Source organism: Panulirus ornatus, chromosome 63 (assembly GCF_036320965.1).
Source record: "Panulirus ornatus isolate Po-2019 chromosome 63, ASM3632096v1, whole genome shotgun sequence".
Lineage (NCBI taxonomy): Eukaryota > Metazoa > Arthropoda > Malacostraca > Decapoda > Palinuridae > Panulirus > Panulirus ornatus.
In genome coordinates, this window is record NC_092286.1 from 15,140,736 (window position 1) to 15,161,253 (window position 20,518).

The window sequence follows — 20,518 nt, forward strand, 5'->3', positions numbered from 1 at the left end:
AGAGGACTTGATGATAGTGGGGAGGAGAGGACTAGATGATAGTGGGGTAGGAGAGGACTTGATGATGGTGGGGAGGAGAGGACTTGATGATAGTGGGGTAGGAGAGGACTTGATGATAGTGGGGTAGGAGAGGACTTGATGATAGTGGGGTAGGAGAGGACTTGATGATAGTGGGGTAGGAGAGGACTTGATGATAGTGGGGTAGGAGAGGACTTGATGATAGTGGGGTAGGAGAGGACTTGATGATAGTGGGGGAGGAGAGGACTTGATAAACACAAAGGCAACAGGTGATGAATAAATATCGCAAAAAAGAACATTAATTATTGTATAATACAGAAGATAGAAGTAGAAAGAGGAGGATGAAGTAAAACAGGCAGTAACAGATAAAAATGTCTATAAAAATAAGATATGAGAAAATTATGAAGCAGAGCAAGAAGATGAAAGAATATGGGCTACACTAAAATGAAAATAATCAGTATTAGGAATAAAGTAAGATAACCGAAAATAACTAATGAAAAAGATAGTAATCAAAGATAAGAAATGATGAACTATAATAAGAGTTAAGTAACAGGCAAGAAAAAAAAAGATACTTTTTATCTTGATTTAACTTGTTCTTCCTTCCCCAGTGTGGTCTGAAATGATTATTTATAATAAGAGTTAAGTAACAGATAAGAGAAAAAAATAGATAGTTTATATCTTACTCTAACTTGTTCTTCCTTCCCTCCCCGTGTGGTCTGACCCCCTCAGGCGATGAACGGAGGCGTGGTGATGGTCAGCTTCTACAACCACTTCCTCACCTGCAGCGAGCACGCCACCGTCAGGGACGTCGTGGGTAAGTGCCATACACCCACATCTTCCTCCACCTCTCCTTTACAGCCCTTGCTTCCCTGCTTCTCAAAGGGGGTGTGTCTCCATGTAACTCCAGTTGCTCCCATCCATATCCGTCTCTTTTCAGTCCACCTCTCCCACTGTTTTTTCTCTGTCTGTCTGTCTCTCTGTCTGTCTTTCTGCCTGTCTATCTTCTGTCTGTCTACCTTCTGTCTGTCTTTCTGTCTGTCTCTGTCTTTTTGTGTCTTTCTTTTTTCTCTCTCTCTCTGTCTGTCTGTCTGTTTGTCTGTCTGTCTATTTCTGTCTGTCTGTCTGTCTGTCTTTCTTTCCGTCCATCTGTCTGTCTGTCTTTTTGTTCTTTCTTGTTATTCTTATAAACATTACTTGCTGAATCAGCGAACATGAAAAGCCATGGAAGGTATTGTCTTCAATCCTTCATCAAAATGTCAAATATCATGACCTTACCAAGGTTCATCTTGGTAACTTATTTTTTGGTTGTTATTTCTTATCAAAATAAAAAAGAAGAAAAAAATCAACTGGTCACAACAAGAGCCAACACCTTCATGCTCCAGCACCACGTTACAGCCAATGAGCACGCCACACACACACACACACACCCACCCACTCACCCATTCACACACACACACACACACACCCAACACACATATAAACATATACACACACACACACACACACACACACACATACATATATATATATGTATATATATATATATATATATATATATACATATATATATATATATATATATATATATATATATATATATATATATATATGAGAGAGAGAGAGAGAGAGAGAGAGAGAGAGAGAGAGAGAGAGAGAGAGAGAGAGAGAGAGAGAGAGAGAGAGAGAGAGAGCGCGAGCTCCACACCTACTGAACCCCCTAGTGCCTCGCATCACTAATGGCCCGCAGGGAGGCCGGCCAGAACACTGCTAATGACACCCCTCTGTTCCCGGAGATAATCTCTGGCATGCTTGCTGGCTCGCTGCATCATGCAAGGAACCACCCGACTGCAGAGGTGTGTGTGTGCTCCCCCCCGTCCGTCTCTCTCCATCCTCCTCCCTCCCTCCTTCTCCTTATCTCCCTCACATCCGACCCTTCAAGGTGATGAATTAGTCATGGCCTCAGATGGCCCACCCTCGCCGCCTCTATCTGGGGGCTTGATGCTCGCTGATCCTACCGCTCTGAGCCTGCATAGTTTATGCCATTAGAAATGACCTTACGTCGTTCTGGAGGCCTTGTGAAGTCGACTGATATATATATATATATATATATATATATATATATATATATATATATATATATATATATATATATATATATATGCATATATATATATATGCATATATATATATATGCATATATATATATATATATATATGTTGTTCGCTGATGATACAGCGCTGGTGGCTGATTCATGTGAGAAACTGCAGAAGCTGGTGACTGAGTTTGGTAAAGTGTGTGGAAGAAGAAAGTTAAGAGTAAATGTGAATAAGAGCAAGGTTATTAGGTACAGTAGGGTTGAGGGTCAAGTCAATTGGGAGGTGAGTTTGAATGGAGAAAAACTGGAGGAAGTGAAGTGTTTTAGATATCTGGGAGTGGATCTGTCAGCGGATGGAACCATGGAAGCGGAAGTGGATCATAGGGTGGGGGAGGGGGCGAAAATTTTGGGAGCCTTGAAAAATGTGTGGAAGTCGAGAACATTATCTCGGAAAGCAAAAATGGGTATGTTTGAAGGAATAGTGGTTCCAACAATGCTGTATGGTTGCGAGGCGTGGGCTATGGATAGAGTTGTGCGCAGGAGGATGGATGTGCTGGAAATGAGATGTTTGAGGACAATGTGTGGTGTGAGGTGGTTTGATCGAGTAAGTAACGTAAGGGTAAGAGAGATGTGTGGAAATAAAAAGAGCGTGGTTGAGAGAGCAGAAGAGGGTGTTTTGAAATGGTTTGGGCACATGGAGAGAATGAGTGAGGAAAGATTGACCAAGAGGATATACGTGTCGGAGGTGGAGGGAACGAGGAGAAGAGGGAGACCAAATTGGAGGTGGAAAGATGGAGTGAAAAAGATTTTGTGTGATCGGGGCCTGAACATGCAGGAGGGTGAAAGGAGGGCAAGGAATAGAGTGAACTGGAGCGATGTGGTATACAGGGGTTGACGTGCTGTCAGTGGATTGAATCAAGGCATGTGAAGCATCTGGGGTAAACCATGGAAAGCTGTGTAGGTATGTATATTTGCGTGTGTGGACGTGTGTATGTACATGTGTATGGGGGGGGGGGGGTTGGGCCATTTCTTTCGTCTGTTTCCTTGCGCTACCTCGCAAATGCGGGAGACAGCGACAAAGTATAAAAAAAAAAAAAAAAAAAAAAAAAAAAAAAATATATATATATATATATATATATATATATATATATATATATATATATACATATATATATATATATATATATATATATATATATATATATATATATATATATATATATGTATATATATATATATATATATATATATATATATATATATATATATATATATATATATATATATATATATCACTCCTCACCCTGACGCCGTAGGCAGACCGTGATGGCATTATGTGGGATGGAATACATGGAATACATGCTTCGAGCGTGTGAGGTTACGTATCGTTAATCTTATTGTAATATTCTAATTCCATCTTGCGGAAGTTCGTAATCGTCCTCAAGAAGTTAAGTGCTTTCAACTCTTTTTATTTTTCTATGAGAATTCGGAATAGATTTTTGGTTTGTGTGATCAACTGGATTGCAAGGATCACATTCACGATCACAAGTGAAGGTTTAATTGTCACACACACACACACACACACACACACACACACACACACACACACATACACACACGCACAGGAACACCACGCCCATGAAAGACTTTATGCTCGTGTAAGTTCACACGCTAACGTAGGAGCACACGTGCCGGCATGCTTGAGTACACAAGCGAGCAGGTAAATGGTCTCTGGCTGCTTCACACACACACACACACACACACACACACACACACACACACACACACACACACACACACAGTGTTTTCACTCTGAAAGACACAATAGCCCCAAATCCAGCGACACAGGATGGGGAAGAGGTCATGGAAAATACTGAAAAAGCTAGAAAGCTATAATCAGGTAGTCTACCAGAGAGGTTTCACCCCTTTAAGGCTCATGGCGCACCTAAAGTCTCTCCTTAAAGTGACGGCACATACGCTTGATTGATCCCTTAAATTATTGTAGAGAATGACACTGTAGGAGGCCGCTAAACTACATGTCTCTGACGAGCGGGAAGAGCAAATCACTGAAAAAGATAATCAGCTGAGATTTTGCAGAGAGAGAATTACCTAAATGAGAGAAAAATACTATTTAAGGAAATGAAGTCATGAGTAGGAAATATATTAATTTCATAAGTGGGATTGAATTCCATTTTGATCGAAAGGGAGGGAGAGGTAGATTTCTACCTTCAAGTGAGTTACAGAATGCGTTTGACACCATACCACACGGTACGTTGGTTGAAAACAAAACAAAACTGGGTGCTTGGGTGGGAATAAGGGATAGACCTCCTTCCTTGAGTAGGAAGTCGCCTTTGTGCAGCAGAACACAACAGGACTGAGGTCAGATGAGCCGTCGAGAATAGAGCGGCTCCAGAACCAATGCTCTTCTTCATCTGTGTAAATGACTTACCTGAAGGAGTGGACTTAAACCTGAATACGTCTGCTGATGATGCCATAGTTCAGTCAACACACTCAGTGGGTCGCACTGAACTATTAGAGAAGGTCCAGAGGAAGGCGATGATGATGATGATGATGATGATGATGATGATGATGATGATGATGATGATACCAGAATTCAAAAGGACCTAGATACAGTTGAGAATCAGAGACAGTGAAAATCACCGCAGAAGAAAGAAGAGTAAAATGGGTAATACCTTGACCACAACCTTCACGTTTCTGCACTTTTTTGATGATGTCGACATTGAACAGTGAACAGTTCCTAGAAAGGTTCCAAGATCAAGCAACCACAGACCATAACAAGAAATTAAGCAAGGACCCCTTAAATACAGAGGCATAAAAGTGATCTTAGAACACCAGAGCAGATGGATGTGTGGAGTACGTGAGGTGATGAAAATGTGAATGATGATTAGCATACAATAACTGGAAAAAATAGATTGGCATGATCGTAGGGAAAGACCAAGAAGAGACTTGTGTCCCTCGTGTGTAGAACTCCACCAACACATTGTCCAAATAGGTGACTACATATATACATACGCAAGCAAGAGATGGAACCCACGAGTGTACAACTACCTCCCTATACACACACACACACACACACACACATAACTACATACATGTGGAAGGCATTGCACGCACACATATATATATACACACACGCACTGAAGACCAGCATGGTACGCGCGCCAGGTCACACAGGCACGCAGCACGCGACACAACGTGCAGGTAAGGTCAAACACGGGCACGGCTTCACACCTCCTACGGAAGATCGCATGCATACGCATGACCAAGGAGCACGCATGCACCCAACACCCCCCCACACAGAGATCTGTCGCAAAACGTGTTCTCGTAAACAATAGGTTCGTCCTATAGTCACCAGATATTTCCAATCAAAACTACATCTTCAACTACGATTAACCAAAAATCAATAGACATGAATAATAAATCGAAAGAAGCTTTTGTTAATGGAAAACATTACTTGCAAGACGAATGTTGTTTTTTTTTGAAGACAATGAATATCTCTGAGATGGAAAAAGGTATCTGACATTAAGAGTATTTTGGACATACCTTATAAATGGCTTCGTATGATCCATGGTATACCTTCCCTGCAGCTCGCTCAGTGGCTATTGCCGGTAGGTAACGGAGCAGTTATTGCTGGAACAAACATAAAGGGGTTTTTAGAAACCTTGAAATGTTAATGAGATGTGGAAATAGATTAAAAAAAAAATGAATAGTATCTATGACTAAAGCCACTGAACAAACGAAGATTAATAATCTATCGCATAAATATACTGAAAGAAAACTGCAAACATGGTCGAATCTTATCTAAAAATATGTTTGCCATATTTTCCAAAACAACATCGTTTTTATTTACTTTAACATGCTTATGGGAAACTGTAATGATTTTTATCACTAACGTTATCACGAGAAAATATGTTATCTTTTGATATTTCATTATCAGTTTCACTATTCTTTCATCATGTTATGAGAGACGGCCTTTAGCTCAACACGCTGGTGGGTCAATCTCTTTTTTTTTTTTGTCATTTCTTTCACAGCCGACCTTGATTGGATTATGTGAGAGATTGGACCCTTTTACCAACGTCCAAAATAACTTAATGATGGCCCGGACATTTTATTGAATTCCATCGGAAATTTCATGGACCCTAAGAGCCTTGGGACGAGGCTGTCCCTCGTTGGCTTCCTCTTGGACCCAGGCATATACCCCCAACACTGCCCCCACCTTGTGGGTGTTCCAGAGTGCGTGGCGAACTCTGCTTTGGGTGCGTTCTTGTTCACCTTCGGCTGTTCCCACTAGCGCCCAGGAGACAGAGACCAGATCGTATATTCTAAAGTAAAGTTTTGCCCGGGAGAAAATAAAGAAAATCTCCACAGACAAGAACGTTCAAACTACGACAGCTTTAACTTCAAAAGTTTGTGCAGCTAAGTTGCTCCTCCTGAAACTGTAGTTTAAGACAACCGGATCGAAATGAGCATTTTCTTCCTGCATTACTGAGACCTGAGTCCCTTAAAAACAAGAGGGGACTCTTGCCACATCTCATCTCCAAACATCGGAAGCGACATCACACAAAGGAGGTGATGTGGGAAGACAACATCTCATCCCAAAAATTGGAGTCGACAGGACACGAAGGACGTTGGGTGATGTTGGGAAAATGGGAGTCCACAGGACACAAAGGATGTCGGGTGATGTTGGGAAGATGGGAGTCCACAGGACACAAAGGATGTTGGGTGATGTTGGGCAGACGTTAAAACGTAGAACTGCCTTTGGTTCCTCAATCATACGGACCAGAGGCTTCTATCTGTGGTTGGATGAGCTTGTGGTGCGTCGCTCTCTCTCTCATTACTCGGCCTCTCCAGTTCGAAGTAAAGCTCTATATTGCCTCCCGTCTCGTCTGGCTGAATCCAACCAAGCCTCTTACCCGCTCCATCCCAAGTCTGATGATGGTGAAAGCAAAGACTTCTTTCAGGCTGAAGATGCTAAATTATTCTATCGTATCTGCGCCCGAGCTTTACGAAACCAGGTACACACAAATATCACTATTGCTTATCTGATATGAAATGATATCGAAGAAAATTAATCTGGATAAAAATGTTTTTCGATGTTAACCAATTTAACCTGATGCATTGGGACACTTTATTTCGGTCAATATATGTCTTGCTGCAACGCTTGCAAAGGCTGTGATTATCCCTGTAGTAATAAGATTCAAAACTCGTAGGCATATTGAAATCATATATTTATGGGATATAGATTTAGTGTGTGTGTGTGTGTGTGTGTGTGTGTGTGTGTGTGTGTGTGTGTGCGTGTGTGTATGAACTCCATCCTATCAGCTTCATTTATGACTACATCCCTTAACCTTACTCATCATTTCCTCTTTAAGTCGAATTATATTCTGTATCCAGCAGCCCAAAAGACCTCCACCGACCTACTTCTGTTAGCTTATCTCTGTGCTGCCTCCGTCAATTGAGGAGCATGCAGTTCACTTGTCTGTTATCTTCTATAGTCGCCACACACACACACACACACACACACACACACACACACACACACACCTCGTCCATATTTCTGTTTCATTAAGGGTCACGAGTGTCCATTTGACTTGGATGGTCTGCGTTTTCATTAGCCTCCCGCCGCCACCTGCTCCACACACACACTTGCCTGATTGCCCTCTGTCGCTGTTGCGTGAACCACCCTCCCCACTGCGACATCCTCGTTCCGTCCACAGAGCGAGGGTTACAAGGCACTCTTGCCTCTTCCCCTCTTCCGGGCCCCCTGATCCACCTGAACTTTCCCACCTCGATCTCAAACCTCTGAACCTCTAGCTCCTGGTCCTTGTCTCCGTCAACATTGAATTTTTATTTTATCAAGACGAACATTTGGATTTCCTGAATAATATCCTTCTTTCACTGTGAATTCCTGCTTTCATTCAGTCCCAGCCTGCACGTATTCTCCTGCTTTTTAACCCGGTAATCTACGAAGTTTTTCAAGACTGAGAAAGTTTTACTACTTTCTGACTATCTCACTTTGTATGTATCTTTAAACTTTTTAATCCTTTTTTTTCTTTGTCATGTCCGTCCATACATTTTCTTTTCCCACAGTATCAACTTTTCGCAACGTTCCCTGGCATTTTTTATAATCCCTCACAATATCTTCAAGTTCTAATATTCTCTCTTCAAGTTGATTTACACTATCCATATGGTATCTATTCTTTAACCTGAAGATATCTCCTTATCTATCCACTCCATATGGTATCTATTCTTTAACCTGAAGATATCTCCTTATCTATCCACTCCATATGGTATCTTTTCTTTAACCTGAAGATATCTTCTTATCTATCTACTTCATATGGTATCTATTCTTTAACCTTAAGATATCTTCTTATCGATCTACTCCATATGGTATCTATTCTTTAACCTAAAGATATCTTCTTATCGATCTACTCCATACGGTATCTATTCTTTAACCTAAAGCTATCTTCTTATCGATCTACTCCATATGGTATCTATTCTTTAACCTAAAGATATCTTCTTATCTATCTACTCCTCCTCTGCAAAGCCCCAGGTTCATAATTTCGATTTCCTCCTTTATGTTTGTTTGCTTATTTGTGTGTGTGTGTGTGTGTGTGTGTGTGTGTGTGTGTGTGTACAACATGAAATGCTTTTCATCGTGTCTTTGCTTATCATGTTCCACATCTTTATCGCTTTCTCTGTTTACCAACACCTTTATCAATCTCTTTTCTGGGTATATGTCTTCACTTATTCCTCTGACTGTCTACTTTCCACCTTAACCTCCACATGTTTCTCTTTGTTCTTCCTTCCATCCTTCCCTCCTTTCATCCTCCTTCCTCGATCTTCCTCACCTCACTTTTATCAGATCTCCCTCTTTCTATTTTTGCTTGTACATTTGTATGTGTGTGTGTGTGTGTGTGTGTGTGTGTGTGTGTGTGTGTGTGTGTGTGTGTGTGTGTGTATCTCCCCTTCTCTTCCTCCTTTCTCCCTTTTTCTTTCTCATATATATCTCTCTCTCAGTGGTCATAACCTCACCCCTGAGAGACACTACAGCTGCTCCAGCCACCACCACCACCACCACGGCTGCTGCAGGAGGCGCTGCTGGTGTGCTGGGTCACGAGGAACGTGACTGGAGACCTGTAACCCCTCACTAACCCCTCAGAAGGAGCCTAACATTCCAGTGAACGTATACGAACTCCCCTCAAATATAATGAAATGGGACGCTGCGCATATGGTCCCAGGGACGTCCCAAAACTTGTGGGACGTGTGGCAATTCATTTGTGATGGGCCCCCACTGGGGAAAGCTCGTGTTCGGGGATGATTAGATATCAGCGAGCAAATGCATTCATATTCATATCAGTGACCGAACTGAGGTAATTTAGTTAATGAAGGGTCTCGAGAGGGTAGCAATTATTCTTAACAAGACGTGATTAAGATCTCAAGGAAGGAGACGTGATCAAGTTATGAAAGAAGGAGAAATAGAGTGTCTTTATTTCACTCGTATCATCTGTTGTTGCCTTGCAGAAATTTAAGATTATGGTGAGAAAAAAAAAAATAAGTGAGAGAAGGAAAGGTAAATGTTCTATTTTGATGTGGAATTCCTATTATACATTGGTCAGACACAAGATCAGCTTGATCTTTACGTGGCTTAAGCTTAAGCTTAACTTTATCCAGACTATGTACTCAAGTCCCCTCTGAGTTATGGACAAAAATATCTCTGGGTTGCCTTCACATTTCCTGGACTTTGTTACGAGCAGAGTGAGTGTGATGCTGCTCTCATAGTATGCAGAGGAACTTCTTCTGTCATGGGAGGAGTATGGCCTATCATGGGGTCATAGGTCAGTAGGGCAACTGTTAAGGGTCGTGGGTTAGTAATGGTTGAGGGTCATGGGAGAGGAGGAGTAACATGTAAGGGTCATGGGTTAGTAAGGGTAACTATTGAGGGTCATGGGTCAGGAGGGGTAAGTAATGAGGGTCATGGGTCAGGAGGGGTAACTATTGGGGGTCATGGGGTCAGCAGGGGTAACTATTGAGGGTCATAGGTCAGGAGGAGTAACTTGAGGGTCATGGGTCAGGAGTGGGAACTTGAGGGTCATGGGTCTGTGGGGGCAACTAGGATTGATGTATTCAGGTGTGTTGACTGACCCAACCTCCTCCATCTCATCAGCCTACAGTAAGTGATGACACAGGAGGAGGGAAGTTATTCTAGCAACCCTCTTGCTCCTACCTCTTAGTCAAGATACGTGAGCGGCATCACACTTAATCTCTTGTGTTTTAAGATAATTGGATGCCTTTCATCATTTCATCTAACTTCATAAGAGATGACTGAAGTCCTATGAATCTGTGTCTGACATCGTAAGCTTCGTCTGAATCTGTGTCTGTATTCAGCCATCATAACTTCCTCTACACGCCAGTTTCGTATATCCTCCCTGCACCCCAGTCTCGCATACCCTCCCTGCACCTCAATATACCCCCAGCATCACCACCCTTCCACCCCATTATATCTCCAACATATCCTCCCTGTACCCCATTATATCTCCAACATATCCTCCCTGTACCCCATTATATCTCCAACATATCCTCCCTGTACCCTATTATATCTCCAACATATCCTCCCTGTACCCCATTATATCTCCAACATATCCTCCCTGTACCCCATCATATCTCCAACATATCCACCCTGTATCCCATCATTTCTCCAACATATCGTCCACTTGACCAAGTATTTCTCAAACATATTTCCCCCATAACCTCATCCTGTCTACAGCATTACCTCCCTGTAACCCAGCATATCCCCAAAGTCGACACCAATGCACCCCATTACTTCTCCATCATAACCTACCTTTTAAACCTAACCTCACCTACACCCCCACAACTTCCTTTCAGCATAAACTCCTCCCTTCCCAGCACCCCCACCATTTCTGCAGCATTAGCCACCCCACACCCTACTTATTTCTCCACCATAAGCTCTCCCCTGTACTCGACCAGTAGTTCTGAGCCAATAACCCTTCCTTCCCCCCCCATTTTCCTAAGCACCTTAGTTTTCTTCGGCTTCCCTCGTCTAAACCCTGTCACACACACGCACACTCCTACACCCTCCCCCACACACACACTCCTACACCCACACCCACACACACACCCACACACACACACATATACCCTTTAGGTCTCCAAGGTGTTCACTTCAAGGCAATACAACCCCAGCAGTCACACACTCAGGCGTAGTAATACATATCGATACTCGAGGATATAAACCAAGAGTCTTTGGAACACGAGTATAGGCCGAGGCTTTGATGCACTTTACCGCAAATCGTCTCTTTCGAACAACGTAATCAGGAAAGAATGTATAAGCTGTCTCCTTCAGCCCTCAGATGCATATTACCCGAGGAAAAGATGTAGATTACATTACATCCATAAGTGAAAAGGTAAACAAGTTTACCAAAATGGCGTCCTAGCTACGTCTCTTCGTTGTAAATCAACTGACTGTTATATGTCTTTCTTGCGCCTCCTCTGATAATGATGTGATTATTACACGAAAGTGCACTTGGGAACTTATCGCATTTCATTGTTTTTTTTTTTTCCAAAGGAAGGAACAGAGAAGAGGGCCGGGTGAGGATGTTCCCTCAGAGGCCCAGTCCTCTGTTCTTAACGCTACCTCGCTGAGGCGGGAAATGGCGAATAGTATGAATATATAAATATATATATATATATATATATATATATATATATATATATATATATATATATATATATATATATATATATATATATATAAGCTTGAGCGTTTCTTGCATCGAAGTTCACTTTCCAAATATAGTTAAGGAAGGAAAGAATTACATTTGGCGGTGAAGGTTAGTGGGAATAAAACCTACGCTAATTGATTACCAAGAGACGTTCTTTTAAGCTGCAGTAACCTTACGCTCTCCGTGAAATGAATAAGGCTGCCAAACAAGGGGTTTAGTGGAAGGTGAGGAGTCTGGGGTATATGGAAGGATGGAGACGACGAATATGAAGACAGGAGGCAGGGGAAATGATTTGGTGCATCGAAGCTACACTATGGAGAGTGTGGGGGGAAAAAACATGAGATGGGGTTAGGAGAGAATGTGTTTCTTTTTTTTCTTTTTTTAATGATTCTGGGAAATCATTTGAGGGTAGGGGTCAGCAAGGGGTTAGAAACAGCTGTGGAGGAAAGAACATTTACGAAGTCTCGTGAGTTCAGAAGGAGTACATATATAAAGTCTCGTGAGTTCAGGAGGAGTACATATATAAAGTTTCGTGAGTTCAGAAGGAGTACATATATAAAGTCTCGTGAGTTCAGAAGTACATACATGCATAGGGTCGAGGCCTTCACTGTGGCACAGGAAATTATAATCTATGTGAGAAAGTAATAAAAGTTATAATGTCCTTCTTCTTCTTCTTCTTGCAGACCACATCAACCATGTGAGACAGATCGCTGGCGTCCAGCACGTCGGGATTGGCGCTGATTTCGACGGTGTCAACAAGTGAGGCTAAGAGGCATGATGTACATGACTAGTGACGTGCTGTACATGGCTAGTGATGTGGTGTACATGGCTAGTGACGTGGTGTACATGGCTAGAGATGTGGTGTACATGGCTAGTGATGTGGTGTACATGGCTAGTGATATGGTGTACATGGCTAGAGGTGTACATGGCTAGTGACGTGGTGTACATGACTAGTAATGTGGTGTACATGGCTAGTAACGTGGTGTACATGGCTAATGACGTGGTGTACATGACTCGTGACGTGGTGTACATGACTCGTGACGAGGTGTACATGATTAGTGACGTGGTGTACATGACAAGTGATAAATGTGTACATATCTAGTGACGTGGTATACATGACTAGTGACGTGGTGTACATGACTAGTGAAGTGGTGTATATGACTAGTGACGTGGTGTACATGGCTAATGACGTGGCGTACATGGCTAGTGACGTGGTGTACATGGCTAGTGACGTGGTGTACATGGCTAGTAACGTGGTGTACATGGATAGTGACGTAGCGTACATGGCTAGTGAAATGGTGCATATGACTAGTGACGTGGTGTACATGGCTAGTGACGTGGTGTACATGGCTAGTGACGTGGTGTACATGGCTAGTGACGTGGTGTACATGGCTAGTGAAGTTGTGCATATGACTAGTGACGTGGTGTACATGGCTAGTGAAGTGGTGCATATGACTAGTGACGTGGTGTACATGGCTAGCGAAGTGGTGTACATGACTAGTGACGTGATGTACATGGATAGTGACTTGGTGTTCATGGTTAGCGATGTGGTGTACATGACTAGTGAAGACATGCATATGACTAGTGACGAAATGTACATAGCTAGCGACGTACTGTACAAGACTAGTGACATGGTGTACATGGCTAGTGACTTACTGTACATGACTAGTGACGTGGTGTACATGACTAGTGAAGTGGTGTACATGGCTAGTGACGAGGTGTACATGACTAGTGACGTGGTGTACATGGCTAGTGTCGTAGTGTACATGACTTGTGACGTGGTGTACATGACTAGTGAAGTGATGTACATGGCTAGTGACATGATGTACTTGACTAGTGACGTGGTGTGCATACTAGTGACGAGGTGTACATGACTAGTGACTTGATGTACATGGCTAGTGACGTAGTGTACATGACTAATGACGTGGTGTACATGACTAGTGACGTGGTGTACATGACTAGTGACGTGGTGTACATGGCTAGTGACGTGGTGTACATGGCTAGTGATATGGTGTACATGACTAGAGACGTTGTGTACATACTAGTGAAGAGGTGTACATGACTAGTGACGTGGAGTACATGGCTAGTGACGTAGTGCGCATGACTAGTGACGTGGTGTACATGACTAGTGACGCAGCGTACATGACTAGTAACGTGGGGTACATGGCTAGTGACGTAGTGTACATGACTAGTGACGTGGTGTACATGGCTAGTGATGTGGTGTACATGTCTAGTGACGTGGTGTTCATGACTAGTGACGTAGTGTACATGGCTAGTGACGTGGTGTACATGGCTAGTAACGTGGCGTACATGGCTAGTGACGTGGTGTACATGGTTAGTGAAGTGGTGCATATGACTAGTGACGTGGAGTACATGACTAGTGACGCAGTGTACATGTCTAGTGACGTGGTGTTCATGACTAGTGACGTGGTGTACATGGCTAGTGACGTGGTGTACATGACTAGTACATGACGTGGTGTACATAGCCAGCAATATGATGTATACTGCCAGTATCATTGCTTATATGACCAGTAACAGATGTACATGACCAGTAACATGGTGTACATCACCAGTAACATTGTGTACATGACCAGTAATATGTATATATAACAAGTGACATGGTACATATTGCCAGTAACTTGCTGTGCATGGCGGTAAAATGATGCATTTGACCAGTAACATGATGTACATGACCAGTAACATGATGTACATGACCAGTAACATGATGAACATGACCAGTTACATGATGAACATGACCAGCAACATGATGTACACAGCCAGTAACATAAGAGTACATAGCCAGTAACATGGTGCACAACACTAGTATCATAGTGTAGATGGCCAGTAACACAACGTACATGGCCAGGAACATGGAGTACATGGCCAGTAACATGGTATACATGACCAGTAACATGGTATACATGGCCAGTAACATGGTATACATGACCGGTAACACTACGTACATGGCCAGTAACATGGTATACATGACCGGTAACATTACGTACATGGCCAGCAACATGGTATACATGACCGGTAACAAGGTATACATGACCAGTAACATGGTATACATGGCCAGTAACATGGTTTACATGACCGGTAACACTACGTACATGGCCAGTAACATGGTATACATGACCGGTAACATTACGTACATGGCCAGTAACATGGTATACATGGCCAGTAACATAGTATACATGACCAGTAACATGGTATACATGACCAGCAACATGGTACACATGACCAGTAACATGGTATACATGACGAGCAACATAGTATACATGACCAGTAACATGGTATACATGGCCATGCATGACTTCGATGTTCTCTCCTTCTCTCTGGGCTTTCTCCTTCCCTCTTAATCCCCCTCCTTCCCTTGTCATTCCCTAGCTTCCTCCTCTCCTCCTCCTACTCCTCCTACTCTTCCTCCTCCTCCTCCTCCTCCTACTCTTCCTCCTCCTCCTCGTGTTCCCCTATCTTCCTCCCCTCCCGTCTCTCACGCTTCTTCCTTCTCTCTTCCAAAATGTCCTCAATCTTTCCCCCCTCGACCATCCACCTCAACATTCCAAACTCCTTATCTTTTCCCTTCTCTTCTTCGTCACAAACTGGCGTGGTGATGGATGGCAGTGTCTCTGTTCTCTCTCTCTCTCTCTCTCTCTCTCTCTCTCTCTCTCTCTCTCTCTCTCTCTCTCTCTCTCTCTTTCTTTCTCCTGAGAGGCTGCTGTTATGACTGTACGAATTCCTCTATTATATTTTCCTCCCCCTCCCCCCCCCCCCCTCTCTCTCTCTCTCTCTGTCTCTCTCTCTCTCTCTCTCTCTCTCTCTCTCTCTCTCTCTCTCTCTCTCTCTCTCTCTCTCGGCTGCTGTTATGGCTGTAAGAATTCCTCTATTTTATTTTCCTTCTCTCTCTCTCTCTCTCTCTCTCTCTCTCTCTCTCTCTCTCTCTCTCTCTCTCTCTCTCTCTCTCTCTTCTTGAAGACACTCTGCTCTCCGACACATATTCACGTCTATAACTCCTTTGATGTTATGTATCTCCTCTGTCCTCTTAAATTATCACTCCCCTCACAGTGGCTGCTTCTCTATACTTTACTACGTTTTACATCACAGCGCCACCCCATCTCTCTCTCTCTCTCTCTCTCTCTCTCTCTCTCTCTCCTTCAGGCCATCTAGACATGGGTCAACGGGCCCTGTGTTGTCTGGATTCCCCATGTTTTTTTTCTTTCCTGTTTCTCGGTCTCTCTTCATCTCTCTCTACCTTGCAAGAGTCCCTCATCTTCCACGTCAGAGCATCTCTCTTTCTCTTTCTCTCTCTCTTTCTCTCCTCACAGGCTGCCTAATGGACTGGAGGACGTGTCGCGCTACCCGCATCTCTTCGCCGAGCTGCTTTCCGACTCGTCTTGGTCTATTGAGGACCTGAAGATGCTGGCGGGCCAGAACCTGCTACGAGTGATGAGGGACGTCGAGAAGGTGAGTCGCAGGGAGGGAGGGAGAGGAGCGACTCATTCCGTGCTAAAGATGATGAGAAAGTGAGGAGAGGGAAGGACGGTGTGGTTGGACGAAAGGCGAACGAAAGAAATTGGCGACAACTGATGATAATGATAATGCTGTGAGATGGACATGCTGATATGGAAGAGACATGTGGGTGGATTTACGTACACAGACCTGAGGTGACCAATTGGTTTTACCAAACGCAGAGACCACAGAATTCACGCCAGAGACCATCAAACTCCGTTTACATGAGCATTTCAATTTATGTATTTCACGAGCGTTGCACACCCTCTTCATGGCTGCCCATAACAGGTGCTTGGGTTCGCCTGAAAGCCAAGAGCAACTTAACTCGAGAAGCGTGAATAATTCCTCCCAAGAGATTCTACAACCTTGACATGAAATGCATCAATCATTCAAGGCTTCTTGGAATATCTCGGCCCAGTACATTATTACATGAATTTGAAGATATATGTGTGATTTTCTTCGAGTATAAACCCTTCTCTGAATATTCTGGATCCCCCAGAGCACACATCTGTACAGCCACACGAGCCCAGAAATGTCAAAAAAAAAAAAAAAAATCGTCTACCATCGCGTGAAGAAGAGGGGAAACTATAACTTTTAACCTCCTCGTTCTCTTGGGGTATCATGATATGTTGTCAATGTCAGTTCCAAGACGTTCCCGTTCCAGAGTACGACTCAATGCCGTTCCCAAGTGGAGATAAGAAATGAACTGAGGAAAGACACCAGTTCAGTACGAAGATGTGTGACACTGTAGATATCTAGGATGGGAGGGGGGGAAAAGATATAGACAAGAATCGCTGTTCAGAATTGCAGGGTGACTGGGTCGAATAATCAAACTGGGAGCAAAGAAGAAACCGATACAGAACGAAAGTTTGTGAAGGTAAGAGTAGATGGAAGTCAAGATGGGAACAACACAATCAGAAAACAAAGTCAGGGGAAAGAAAAAGAAAATGGGTCTACCTTGTCAAGATACCATGTGTGAGCGTCGAGTACAAGGACGACATACCAAGATACAGCAACAGTGAAATGAGTGGAAGGCGTTGAGGTTGGGGTAGTAAATGTTAAGAATGGTGGACGGGTGATGAGATGACTGTGTTGGATGGAAATGAGGAAGGAGACATGTGAACTGAAGTGAGCGAGTGACAAGACGATCGTGATGAGGTTCAGAGTATAATTAGGAAGGCATCATGTTGGTTCATACAGGACAGGGTTGACACAGGGATGACGCAAAGAGCACGTAGCAACGTGTCTGATGGAGAACAGGGGAGAGCTGCTCAGATGTAACTGGGAAGCATAAAAATAAGGAACCTTTACGTTACCATTACATTATCTTAAGAGCTTCTCGTCAGTCTTTTATTGAAGCTTTGCTCGTAATTTTCCAAGGCATGTTATCATCAGACAGGTTAATAAGTCTATTTTTCCCCATAAGTATTTAGTCTTAAATTTGATTTGAATAATCAAATAGGCACGTACGCAGACTGAAGTGAACAATATTTCAAACATGTATTACAGTTCCCTGCTCGACCTCCAACTATGTGCCCTAACTATTAGATTTTCATGTATTCCTCCCACTTAGATCGTTGTCCACCCTCTCCTTTACTTGTGCCGTTTTCTTTACTCAGCGAGAAAGAATCCTCTTTACCTTCGTTTTGCTTCAGCGCCACCCACGACCCCTGCCTTACCCTAGGTTTACACTCCTATAACAAATGTGTGTTCGTCCCCTCATTCTCTGTCATCCCCAGTACTACACTCCTCACTTCTGTGACCCTCCCAACTTTTCTCTACCTCTGTATCTCCCCAGATAATCTAGTATCACCACACACAAACCTCTGGCTCTGTTTCTCCTCACTTGTTAGGCGAATGTTCTAACCTTTCTTTGCTTCCAAGTCTCTCAGAAAGAAACAAGACATGTGTCACCCTAGCTCCCAATTTACCCTCTCCCCACTCTCTGTGTCCCGCCATAAAACCTCACCAGATGACCTTTCGCAGGTACGTGTCGAGATGAGCAAGCAGAGGGTGGCACCTTACGAGGAGGAAGTGCCTCCCAACCAGTTAAAGGGACTAACCGGCTGCAGCTACAAGTTCACCAGCGACCCAGACGACTCCTAGTACCGCGACGGGAGCGCTAGGAGCAAGCAGGCAGGAGACAGTGCCTAGGACAACTAGGAATGGACGCTGATCGATGGGGCTTCAAGCTGAGACCCGACAATCCTCAGTGAGGGTGGGGGGGAAAGGAACCTCGGGCAGACGTCTCACAGAAGGACTTGACAGGTGCAGAGGAACACAAGACGAGGTCGCGCATCTCCCAAGTTGATCCGAGTGTTATCATCCGCTGTTTCGTTCCACGTTCGTTGTGATGGTCCAGGTATGGCGTTTCTAGCGTTAGTCCGCCAGAATCAGTAGAGGAAGGTCGTGTGGTCCCCGTGATGCCACGCCTGGACATGGATGCCAACTCAGAAGGAAGCCACCACTTGAAAACCCTCATAACTTATTGAATGTGAGGCTGGTAAAGCGACAGGGATGATGTTTGGTGTTCGCTTCGAGTTTAAGGTCGATGTGAAGGGCAAAGTTTATTCCTTCGGTTCTCACCTGTCGGACGTTCGTTTGGTCACATCTACAGGTAAAGACTGAAGATGTTGGATCAGCATTTCAGTTCTGCTTTCTTTGTCTGTATAATACATGTAACGTTGGGTTTCAGTCCGATGTCTTGGTAGAATATGTGCGAAGGCATGTCGGATGGTTATACTGTGTGAGAAATCAAATCACAAAAGAAGGAAATTTGAGATGCACTACATGTGGGAAATTTCTAAAATCAATATTATCTATCTTAGTGAGGCCTAAATTACACTTAAAAGAAAACGGGGGATGAAGTGTAAATACTCTGGAAGCAAATTCATTAATATTAATTGGTTGTCCATTTGAGTTCCACAGAACCGATATTGAAGAAAGAACTCTCATTTGAGTGGCCTATGACGGGAAGACAGAATGGCATCGCCAGTGTGTAGAAGAGTGTTTTGAAAACTATGTAAACAAAAAGAAAAAGAAAAAGAGAAAACTATGTAAACAAAAAGAAAAAGAAAAAGAGAAAAAGTCATAAGTACGAGGTCCATGACACATCATAAGTCTATTCGAATCGAATACCACAACTTATGTGTTGGATTTACTTTAGATGACCCGTCGTTTTTAAGGATCGGATGTACCACATCCCCCTCATAGTTTATCGCACAAAAAAAAAGATGATATAAAAGTAAATACCCCATAGTGAGTGTGTGCATGTGTCTATGACTTGCAAACCTAATCAGAAAATGTCTTGTTCATCATATGATGTAAAATAATTATGGTGAGGGTCCACCAGAGTGGCAAAGACCTACTCACAGTAAGCCTTCCCGATCCTCTGGACATCGGACGGTCATTTCCTGTTGTATAGAAATGAAAAAAAAGAAGAAATATTTTGTATAAAAATGTTAAATAACAAATGACGTGTTTCAATCTCCTTCCTCCTTCCCTAAGGTAGTTAACATGTTAATTAACAAGTGACGTGTTTAGATCTTCCTCCTCCTTCTCTAAGGTAGTTAGATAGCAAGTTGGTCTCTCAAAGTTAGTTAGCAAGTTGGTCTTTCAAAGTTAGCAAGTTAGTCTTTCAAAGCTAGCAAGTTAGTCTCTCAAAGTTAGTAAGTTAGTCTTTCAAAGTAGGCAAGTTAGTCTTTGAAAGTTAGCAAGTTAGTCTTTCAAAACTAGTAAGTTAGTCTTTCAAAGTTATCAAGTTAGTCTCTCAAAGTTAGCAAGTTAGTCTCTCAAAGTTAGCAAGTTAGTCTCTCACAGTTAGCAAGTTAGCCTTTCAAAGTTAGCAAGCTAGTCATTCAAAGTTAGCAAGTTAGTCTTTCAAAGTTAGCAAGTTAGTCTTTCAAAGTTAGCAAGTTAGTCTCTGAAAGTTAGCAAGTTAGTCTTTCAAAGTTAGCAAATCAGTCTCTAAAAGTTAGCAACCTAACTGTCAGTCTCTGAACGTTAGCAAGTTAGTCTTTCAAAGTTAGGAAGTTAGTCTTTCAAAGTTAGCAAGTTAGTCTTTCAAAGTTAGCATGTTAGTCTCAAATTTAGCAAGTGCGTCTCTCAAAGTTAGCAAGTTAGTCTCTCAAA

The 20,518-nt window shown here is 43.0% G+C and overlaps 1 protein-coding gene across 4 annotated transcripts in view; it reads left to right on the forward strand.

Annotated features, from left to right (window-relative positions):
- LOC139745838 (uncharacterized) overlaps positions 1-19,851 on the forward strand; it is a 239,931-nt gene extending 220,080 nt beyond the window's left edge. For all 4 annotated transcript variants that reach the window (XM_071656434.1, XM_071656436.1, XM_071656437.1 and 1 more), the window contains exons 11-14: positions 748-832; positions 12,562-12,637; positions 16,204-16,342; positions 18,374-19,851. In XM_071656434.1, the coding sequence (XP_071512535.1) occupies positions 748-832; positions 12,562-12,637; positions 16,204-16,342; positions 18,374-18,493 (420 nt within the window). In that variant the 3' untranslated portion in view covers positions 18,494-19,851. The remainder of the gene's footprint in view (positions 1-747; positions 833-12,561; positions 12,638-16,203; positions 16,343-18,373) is intronic.
- Positions 19,852-20,518: the final 667 nt, after the last annotated feature.